At 51.8% G+C, this 10,698-nt stretch overlaps 1 protein-coding gene across 2 annotated transcripts in view; it reads left to right on the forward strand.

Moving 5' to 3' along the window:
• NOTCH1 (notch receptor 1) overlaps positions 1–10,356 on the forward strand; it is a 35,241-nt gene extending 24,885 nt beyond the window's left edge. Inside the window, exons 23-34 of one of the 2 annotated variants that reach the window (XM_085239219.1) lie at positions 58–315; positions 396–508; positions 909–1,480; positions 2,237–2,665; positions 3,477–3,625; positions 4,231–4,447; positions 4,793–4,883; positions 5,118–5,283; positions 6,028–6,323; positions 6,588–6,735; positions 6,828–6,925; positions 7,143–10,356. In XM_085239219.1, the coding sequence (XP_085095345.1) occupies positions 58–315; positions 396–508; positions 909–1,480; positions 2,237–2,665; positions 3,477–3,625; positions 4,231–4,447; positions 4,793–4,883; positions 5,118–5,283; positions 6,028–6,323; positions 6,588–6,735; positions 6,828–6,925; positions 7,143–8,621 (4,016 nt within the window). In that variant the 3' untranslated portion in view covers positions 8,622–10,356. The remainder of the gene's footprint in view (positions 1–57; positions 316–395; positions 509–908; positions 1,481–2,236; positions 2,666–3,476; positions 3,626–4,230; positions 4,448–4,792; positions 4,884–5,117; positions 5,284–6,027; positions 6,324–6,587; positions 6,736–6,827; positions 6,926–7,142) is intronic. The other variant, XM_085239220.1, reaches the window with a different exon arrangement.
• Positions 10,357–10,698: the final 342 nt, after the last annotated feature.

Genomic DNA, 10,698 nt, shown 5'->3' on the forward strand with positions numbered 1-10,698 from the left:
TCTAAGCCCCAAGATACTGTTTGATGAGCTGTGTGGGTTGTTCCCCCATTTCTCTAGGGGTGCACTGTGAGATCAATGTGGATGACTGCAGCCCTTTCTTTGATCCTGTCACCTTGGGGCCCAAGTGCTTTAACAATGGCAAGTGCACGGATCGGGTAGGTGGCTACAGCTGCATCTGCCCCCCTGGCTTTGTAGGGGAGCGCTGCGAGGGAGACGTCAACGAGTGCCTCTCCAACCCCTGCGACGCGCGCGGCACCCAGAACTGCGTGCAGCGGGTCAATGACTACAAATGCGAGTGCCGGCCCGGCTACGCAGGTGAGCACCGCTGCCTGCAGTGCACCCCGAGCACCTCGTGTGCCCTGCTTCGCTCCTCACACCTTCCTGTCCCTCTGCAGGGCGTCGCTGTGACACTGTGGTGGATGGCTGCAAGGGCAAACCCTGCAGGAATGGGGGAACGTGTGCTGTGGCCAGCAACACCGGCCGTGGCTTCATCTGCAAGTGCCCTCCGGTAGGTTCCCACTGTGCTCCTGCTTTGAACGTGGGGAAATCAGCCCCTTCCATTGGGAGGAGAATCCATGCATCCAAGCTTTCCTCACCTGCTGAGTCAGGGAGGAGCAGCGCTGCCGGTGTGATACCTGGCTCTGTGGGGCAGGCTCCTTTCTGCCTGGTGGATGAAGGTTTGTGCCATGTAAAGGTGGGACAGGCAGAGATGGAGAAGAGTTCCCTTTGTTTTCAGGGGGATGCTCTAATGAGGTTCGTGCTGTAGGCGATTTTGCCCATCACTGGCTTCAGAGGCGGCACCGCAGCTGTGCCCTCTGGTTCACCACGTTTGGGCTGAGTTACCCAGCACACACTGTGTATCAGGACATAGGTCTCAGTGACTGACCTCCTTGCTGTCCCCTCCCCAGGGCTTTGTGGGTGCCACCTGCGAGAACGACTCCCACACCTGTGGGACCCTGCACTGCCTGAATGGTGGCACCTGCATCTCCGTGCACAAGAGCTCCAAGTGCGTGTGTGCGGCGGCCTTCACGGGCCCGGAGTGCCAATACCCGGCCAGCAGCCCCTGCATCTCCAACCCCTGCTACAACGGGGGCACCTGCGAGTTCCTCAGCGACGCCTCCCCTTACTACCACTGCAACTGCCCCGCCAACTTCAACGGCCTCAACTGCCACATCCTCGACTTTGATTTCCAAGGCGGCTTCGGGCAGGACATCATCCCACCCAAAATTGAGGAGAAGTGTGAGATCGCCGTTTGCGCGAGCTATGCCGGCAATAAGATCTGTGATGGGAAGTGCAACAACCACGCCTGCGGCTGGGATGGCGGTGACTGCTCGCTCAATTTCAATGACCCCTGGAAGAACTGCTCACAGTCACTGCAGTGCTGGAAGTACTTCAATGATGGCAAGTGTGACTCGCAGTGCAACAACGCGGGCTGCCTGTATGATGGGTTTGACTGCCAGAAGTACGAGGGGCAGTGCAAGTAAGTGACTTGTTGGTCCTCTTGCTTTAAAGCCGTGAGCGCTGCAGTCTTCTGGCTGTGTCTTCATTCGCCTCTCCTGGATGTAGGGCTGCATCTTAAGTCCCCGTAGTTCCCCCTGGTCCTACAGAGTTCTGTGCACACTTGGTAGCTCTCTGTTTGGCTTCGCTGCCCTGCCCTGCATCGTGCCACAAATGTGAATTTTGCAACCAGCAGTAGTGGCACAGTGAGGTTCAGTGTAGGGCAGACCAAGCAGGAAGTGTGATGATGTGAGCATCCAGGCACATGGCAAGCATTGTCTTTGGCAACAGCAGGGACTTGCTCCCAGATTCCTGGACAAATTCTAATCTGAGTAACTATTTTGTGTCCTCGTGTCTTCTCTGAGTCTCAGCAATTTGTCCATTGCATCTAAAATGTGACTTGTAATGTAGCTCACAGCACTTTTCCCTGTTCTCTGGCATCTAGACTGTGACTTATGGCACAACAGCTGCTATCTTTCACCCCTCAGATGAGCACTTTGCAGTGCTGCATGGCACAATTGCCTTCCATGTCAACTGGTCCCATATCCATTAAGATAAATAATATTTACACAAAAGAGAGCTCATTGGGAAGCACAAACTATTTCCTTAGCAATCATCATAGAATCATAAAATCATTAAAGCTTGACTACTAAGATCATCTAGTCCAATCATTGACCCGTAGGCGCACAGTGCCTGGTCTAATTCATTCCTTTGTCTTTCTTTCTTCCCTTCTGCCCAGCCCCCTGTATGACCAGTACTGTAAGGACCACTTCTCAGATGGTCACTGTGACCAGGGCTGCAATAACTTTGAGTGTGAGTGGGACGGGCTGGACTGTGCAAACAACATGCCTGAGAAGCTGGCGGATGGCACGCTGGTGGTGGTGGTCCTCATCACCCCTGAGAACCTGAAGAACAATTCCTTCAACTTCCTGAGGGAGCTGAGCCGCGTGCTGCACACCAATGTAGTCTTTAAGAAGAATGCCAAGGGAGAGTACATGATCTTCCCATACTACGGCAATGAGGAGGAGCTGAAAAAGCACTACATCAAGAGGTCAACGGAGGACTGGGCAGATATGTCCAGTGCTGTCATCAACAAAGTGAAGAGCAGCTTCTACTCGAGGGCTGGCAGGAGGCAGAAGAGAGAGCTGGATCAGATGGACATCAGAGGGTAAGGGGACCGGCGGGTGCCTCCGTCGCAGCGCAGGGTTGGTTTCGTGTATTGATAATAATAGCAGAGAATCACAGAACCATTAAGACTGGGACAGCCCTCTCAGGTCCCCAACCCCAGTCTGTCCCACCATGCCCCCTGACCACATCCCACAGTGCCACATCTCCGCAGTTTTGGAACACCTTCAGGGATGGTGACTGCCCCACTTCCCTGGGCAGCTGTGCCAATGCATTACCGCTCTCCTGGAGAAGAAATCTTTCCTAATACCCAACCTGAACCTCTGCACGGTGCTGCGGGGCTCCCGCACTGGGTGTTGTTGGGCGGGGGGGGCTGGCCCAGCTGATGTCTGCTCACAGGAAGGCGTTGGGCTAAGCCTCAGGTTCTCCCTGGGAAATGCTTCCGAGAGCTTTGTTGTAAAACTCAATCGCTGCAGACTGTGTTTGGAGCTCTTTTGTATAAACATATAGATCTGACCTTCCCTCTCTGTGGACTCAATCAAAAGTCAATGAAACCAAAGGAGTTTGAGCAGTGAAACTGATGTGAAAGATCTTACGGCTCCCAAACAGCCTTATTTACAATATTGTAGTGTCTGGGTGATTTCAGAGCATGGTGCAGCAGGTTCCCTCGCATTCCTGTAGATAAGGAGTCAGGCTTTGCAGTGTTTATGGAGGCAGATCCAATAGACCACCAGTGTGAGCCCAGGGCTCGGGCCACGGAGAAGAGACGAGATGGACTCAGTCCTCCTGCTGCCCACTGCCCTGCAGGGTGATTGATGGTGGCCCCTCATCTCCCATTGACTCTTCTCTCACAGATCCATCGTCTACTTGGAAATTGACAACCGGCAGTGCATCCAGTCGTCCTCCCAGTGCTTCCAGAGTGCAACCGATGTGGCAGCCTTCCTGGGGGCCTTGGCCTCCCTGGGCAACCTGAACATCCCCTACAAAATAGAGGCCGTCAAGAGTAAGTGCAGCTGATGAGAGCCTGAAACTTCCCCACCTCATCCGTGCTCAGTTATCTGCTGGCTCAGGTGCCACATTTGAGCACAATCTGGTTTTAATAACAGCTGCATCTTTTTATTCCTTTAAGTCTGTTTTTAAAAACAATACCAGAAGTGTTTATTATTTTTGCTTATTCCAGGTTTATTTCAAAATCATTATCACTATAAAAGTTTAAAAAAAAAAAAAAAAAAGCCCACGCAGCCCAACCAGCTCCAATCAATCAGTGACATGCAAGGAGTTGAAGTTTGTATCTTGAAAATCCCCCCTAAATCCTTTTGTCTTAACAGCTCAATGCAAGCGCAGTGATTTGAAGTTTGCTAATCCTTTTCCTTAAAGGAGAAAAAAGTAAAGCTGTCTCCTGATGCAGGCTGCCTTGTGCAGCGGAGAATTTGCCGATAGTTTGCAATTCTGATTAATAGCGTATAAAATGACCTTATTTTGGGAGGGGGCTGATTTAGATCAGCCTTGGGTCCCTTTATTAACTAATTTTGCTTCATTTCCACTCTGTCACTCGTTTGCTATGCAGCTTCATGTCTCAGCATCTCTCTGTGCCCCGTTGCTTTCCAGGTGAAACGGCGGAGCCCGCGAGGAACTCCCAGCTGTATCCTATGTATGTGGTGGTGGCTGCACTGGTCTTGCTTGCTTTCATTGGAGTGGGAGTGCTGGTGTCCCGCAAGCGGCGCAGGGAGCATGGCCAGCTCTGGTTCCCAGAGGGCTTCAAAGTGACGGAGTCGAGCAAGAAGAAGCGCCGAGAACCGCTTGGGGAAGATTCTGTTGGACTGAAGTGAGTAATGGGTTTGTTATCTGCCAGGCACAGCAGAGTGGGGCTGTTTGGAGGCTCTTCTGAACCGTCCCATCGGTTTTGTTCTCTAGGGCGTTGCAGTGGAGTGGTGGGGAGGAGAAAAGTGGGGTTTTGTATTGTTCTGCATTGAGAAAACCACACTTCAGTTTGCAGGAGGTTTTTTAATGCTTCCTGGTCCGCTGGCTCTTGGGAGAGTATGAAAGGCACCTTGAGGGGATGTCCTGAAAATTAGCCTCGTTGATTCTTCTGTGCATGTATAAAGCACAGCCCATCACAGATCTGTCCCTGCAGAGGAACTAATTCTTGGCATGGTTTTATTTTTCAAAGACCCCTCAAAAATGCCTCTGACGGCACGCTGATGGACGACAACCAAAATGAGTGGGGTGACGAGGAGACCCTGGACACCAAGAAGTTCAGGGTAAGCTGCTTGCAGGATTCCCTTTCTGCGCTGCAGCAGCTGCTCTCTGGGCTGTGGCAGGGAAAGAACAGAGCTCCATGGAAAGCAGCACACAGGAGTCTCTTGGGACTTCCCAAGGCCGCTTTCTAAACCTGCTTGCAATGCAAACACACCTGTGCAGCTTGCAGAACTTCCCACCTTGCAGCTCAGCTCAGCTCCCCCATCCCACACTCAGCATTTGTTGTTGTCCCTCAGTTTGAGGAGCAAGCGATGCTGCCTGATACAGATGACCAGACAGACCACAGGCAGTGGACCCAGCAGCACCTGGATGCTGCCGACCTCCGCATCTCCTCCATGGCCCCAACCCCACCGCAGGGCGAGATCGATGCAGACTGCATGGATGTCAACGTACGGGGTCCAGGTAAGGCTCTCTGCCTTCTCTTTTTGGCTCATCTCAAATCCTCGCTGCCTGCAGATGGGCAGTCCCAGAGCTCCCATCTCCATTTTTAACGTGCTGTCCCTGCCCTCTCAGCCACATGTCACAGTTACCGCTCACCCCTCTGCATGGCACGGTTGCTGTTCTGCATGAGACACTGCCAAATTCTATTTTCAACAAGATCTCTTTATTTAATCGTGGAGAGGAAAATCAGAGGATACAGGAGAACTATTAAATCATTCCACTTCTTCCCTGCCCTTGGGTCGGAAGGGACCTTAGAGATCATCCACTTAAGAATGCACATTTCACGATCTTCTTTCCAAGCTTTTGGCTACATTAATAGTTAGTAGACATTCAAACTGTTTCAAACATTTCGTCTTCCCCATCTCTCTGAAACTGTCTGCTGAAATAATGAAAATAGCTAAGGCTGTGCTGTACCACACCGAAGTCTGTGCTGAGCAACCCTTCGTATTGATCGCACCTTGCATGTCAGTGTGCCAGCTAGCAGACGAAGCAGGAAAACCAGAGAGTGCTGAGATAGCCACGGAGGAATTTCACATCCATATCAGAGGAAGGATATTCGTGTTTGATGTGCAGAAGCAGTCAGGAACTCAGTCTGTGTGCACCCCCGGGAATAAGCATCTATTGCAGACAGAGCATCTCGCTGAGCCGCCCGAGTTACAGGAAGGCAGCGAGCCTTTTCTCACCAATTTCCCCCACGCTTTTCAGATGGTTTCACGCCCCTCATGATCGCCTCGTGCAGCGGAGGAGGGCTGGAGACTGGTAACAGCGAGGAGGAGGACGATGCTCCTGCAGTCATCTCAGATTTCATCTACCAGGGCGCCAGTTTGCACAACCAGACCGACCGCACTGGCGAGACGGCGCTGCACCTGGCTGCCCGCTACTCGCGCTCCGACGCTGCCAAACGCCTGCTGGAGGCCAGTGCTGATGCAAACATTCAGGATAACATGGGCAGGACCCCTCTGCACGCCGCTGTCTCTGCCGATGCCCAAGGAGTCTTCCAGGTAATGGGTCCTTTCACCTTTGCTTTTCTGCAGAAAGCATTTGTCCCGCATGTTGGGTCAGCGGTGCAGGTTGGATGGGGCCCTGGGCAGCCTCATCCGGTGGGTGGCAGCTAACCCGTAGCAGGGCTTGGGGCTGGATGGACTTTAAGGTCCCTTCCAACCCAACCATTATGGTTCTGTGACACCCTCAGGAAGGGCTTGCAAGCTCTGGGTGTCTCTGAGGTCTGTCCCACCTAACGTTTATGCTTCCTCTGGCTGGGGCAGATCCTGATAAGGAACAGGGCGACTGATCTTGATGCCCGAATGCACGACGGGACGACCCCACTGATCCTGGCTGCTCGCTTGGCTGTGGAGGGGATGCTGGAGGACCTCATCAATTGCCACGCAGATGTCAACGCTGTGGATGATCTGGGTACAGTGGGAGGCTAAAGAAGAAGAGAGCTGCTTTACTAGTCCCTTTCCCTCTCACTAATTCTTGCTGTGTTTCCTGGCCTTCCCCTGTAGGCAAGTCAGCACTGCACTGGGCAGCTGCTGTGAACAATGTCGAAGCCGCAGTCGTCCTCTTGAAGAACGGTGCCAATAAGGATATGCAGAACAATAAGGTAGGGTCTTTGGGGCTGACCGGTGGGCAGGGAAAGAAGTATTTGGGCACTATGTTAAAGGGCAGTTTGAGCTTGTAAAACAACACTGCCTGACACTGAGACTGTTGTTCTGCTGTGGGGTTTGGAGTTAGCGGTTATGCAGTGCTTGGTAAGGGGTACAGTGTGGTGTTCCCTGGAAGATGAGTGAGCATGGACCTAACTACATCTGGGTTTCTAGGAGGAGACCCCACTGTTCCTCGCCGCCAGAGAAGGGAGCTACGAAACAGCCAAGGTCCTGCTGGACCACTTTGCGAACCGCGACATCACGGACCACATGGACCGGCTGCCGCGGGACATCGCGCAGGAGCGCATGCACCACGACATCGTGCGCCTGCTGGATGAGTACAACCTGGTGCGGAGCCCCCCGCTGCACAGCGGCCCCCTCGGGGCCCCCACGTTGTCCCCCCCGCTCTGCTCCCCCAGCAGTTACATCGGCAACCTGAAGCCCGCCGTGCAGGGCAAGAAAGCCAGGAAGCCGAGCACCAAGGGCCTGAGCTGCAACGGCAAGGATTCCAAAGACCTGAAAGCTCGGAGGAAAAAATCACAAGATGGAAAAAGCTGTCTACTCGACAACGCCAGCGTGCTGTCCCCAGTGGACTCCCTGGAGTCACCCCATGGGTACCTGTCCGACGTCGCCTCCCCTCCGCTGATGACTTCTCCGTTCCAGCAGTCCCCTTCCATGCCTCTGAACCACCTGCCGGGCATGCCCGACGCCCACATGAGCATCAACCACCTCAACATGGCAGGGAAGCAGGAGATGGCCCTGGGCGGCTCTGGCAGGATGGCCTTCGAGGCGGTGCCGCCGCGCCTCTCGCACCTCCCCGTCTCCAGCCCCAGCACGGCCATGAGCAGCGCCCCGATGAGTTTCTCTGTCGGCGGAGCCGCCGGCCTGAGCGGGCAGTGCGACTGGCTGAGCCGGCTGCAGGGCGGCATGGTGCAGAACCAGTACAGCGCCATGCGGGGCGGCATGCAGCCGGGCACGCACCAGCAGGCACAGAACCTGCAGCACGGCATGATGAGCTCCCTGCACAACGGGCTGCCCAGCACCAGCCTGTCGCAGATGATGAGCTACCAGGCCATGCCCAGCACCCGGCTGGCCTCCCAGCCCCACCTGCTGCAGAACCAGCAGATGCAGCAGATGCAGCAGCCCGGCATGCAGCCGCAGCCTGGCATGCAGCCTCAGCCCGGCATGCAGCAGCCCCAACAGCAGCAGCCCCAGCAGCAGCCCCAGCCGCAGCAGCACCACAACCCCGGCTCCAACGCCAGCGGCCACATGGGCCAAAATTTCCTCGGTACTGAGCTGAGCCAGCCCGACATGCAGCCGGTGAGCAGCAGCGCCATGGCGGTGCACACCATCCTGCCCCAAGATTCGCAGCTGCTACCCACCTCTCTGCCGTCCTCCCTCGCGCAGCCCATGACCACCACGCAGTTCCTGACCCCCCCTTCCCAGCACAGCTATTCCTCCCCGTTGGACAACACCCCCAGCCACCAGCTCCAGGTGCCCGACCACCCCTTCCTCACTCCCTCTCCGGAGTCTCCAGACCAGTGGTCGAGCTCCTCGCCCCACTCCAACGTGTCCGACTGGTCCGAGGGCATCTCCAGCCCCCCCACCAGCATGCAGTCGCAGATGGGACACATCCCCGAGGCCTTCAAGTGAGACCCAGCGGGGCTCAGGGACTGCAGCCTGAGAGACGGCTTTTTTTTTTCGTTGTTAAACAGGACGCTGGATGCTTTTATTAAAGGATCCTTTTTTTTAAATATGTTTTTATACAAAAGTAAAAAAGACAAATTAATTCTTTTTTTTTTTTTTTTTTTTTTAGTATTTATTTATGTACTTTTTATTTTACACGAGAACACTGCCTTTTTTTATTTATATGTTCTATTGTTAAGAACTCAATGTGAGACACCAGTGGTTGTGTTTCGAGGAATCGTAAAGATGAGGTTTTTATGGGACATTCTCTTTTGTTTGGGGGTTCGTTGTGCTGATTTGAGAGGAAATGTTTATGTAAAGCTATAAGCGACCATTCAGGATTCTGCAATGCCATTAATTTATTGTTTTTTTTTTTTTCTCTTTCAATTCAGAAAGAGATGTGAGAAAGAAAAGAGGAAGAAAAAAATTGACTAAAAATGCCACTCCATAGGGGAAATAAATTCAGTATGGGTGGGTTTTTGAAATGTACTTTAAAATGTTTCCTTTGCTGTTCTATCTGAGAGGACATTTTATGGTACCGGTCCTTGTTTAAATTTCAGTATTATAGAGTTGTATATTTGCCTCGGTAATAGGAATTTTTGTTCTCTCTCGTTTTTATATATATATAAATATATATATTTAAATGATTTTTATGATTAAAAAAAATTCATGTTTATAGACCTGTAAGGACAGGTTCTGAGATAAAACAAACCAACAGCCACCCTACAGACCAAGAAGAGCATCTGCCAAACTTTCTGAGAGGGCAAACCCGTAACGACGGGGTATGTACCAAACCCACAGCTGTGGAGCTCATACACAAAGGAGACTTAACTTTACTTTGAATACCTTTCCTCTTTTTTTAGTTGCTGGGTTTTTTTGTGTTTGCATTTGAGTAACTGTTGAAAGAAAGAAATGCCGATGTAAACTCGTAAACCGCATCCTTATTTTAAGGATGGCTGCCTATGGTAGAGGGAATGTCTGAAGGCAGACAGCCCGAGGAGGTGAGGAAGCCCTGCAGCCACTGGGCTGGAGCTGGGGCAGCACAGCCCGGCTGTGCTCAGAGCCGCTGACGTTTTGTTCCTGGGAGTCTGGAGTGCTGCATCTTTTTTTATATTGATGTACACTCGTTCTGTGTATCCTGTAAAATATAGTATAAGCCTGTGGCAGATTTAATGTTTGTAAATACGTTTTGGTTTTTTTTTGTTGTTGTTTTTGTTTTTAAAAAGAAGGTGGATTTTGTTTCAAAAATCTAAATGAGCAAGTCTTAAATATATCAGAAATATATCACCTTGTAGAGGTGTTGGGATCTCACTCGCTCGGGTGCAAAGCCCTGTGACTAGAGCTATGGGACAGGCAGATAGAGCGCAGCTAATCCACAAAACCTAAGAAAAAGGTTCTTCTTCCTCATTCCTTTCTATTAGAACACCAAATAAAATGGATTTCTCAAAGCACAGAGCTTTGAGCACTCATCTTAGTGAACATTTCGGGCCGTTGTTATTGTGACATCCCTAAAATGAGTGATAAAAACATCACGTGGTGTTGAATCTTCCTATGTTTTATAAACTAGAGTGTAGTTTAAGAAAAGATATCTTCTGTAATAAAGTTATCTACATGCAAAGTTGTAGTTTGCAAAAATGATGTATTTTTTTTGGTTAACTGATTTGCAATAAATGATGCTTCTGGGCATCTAGATTTTACTAAACCTGGAACTCGGTGCTTTTGTTGGGGATTGACTGCAGTCTGGGCTTGAGACACCCGCTCGGCTTTCCATGCTGCAGGGCTGTCCTCTGGTCAGTGACACTTTCTCCTTACCAAAACCCCAGGTGTGAGCAGTGCACTCAGCCTCCTGCTGTCCTCCTGTGCTCCGGGTGCTCCAACCTCCCACGCTGCCTCTGCTGGCAGGATGGAACCCAGGAGGGGGCAAATGTGCTTTGCAATCTTTGTGCATTCCAAACCTATCACTAGCAGCAGATTTCTAGGAGAACACTCGTGGCTGATGAGGCAGCCAAGGGTAAAGCACGGCTGCATGCTTTTAATTATCTGG

Source organism: Meleagris gallopavo, chromosome 19, assembly GCF_905368555.1.
Source record: "Meleagris gallopavo chromosome 19, MGAL_WU_HG_1.1, whole genome shotgun sequence".
NCBI classification, from domain to species: domain Eukaryota; kingdom Metazoa; phylum Chordata; class Aves; order Galliformes; family Phasianidae; genus Meleagris; species Meleagris gallopavo.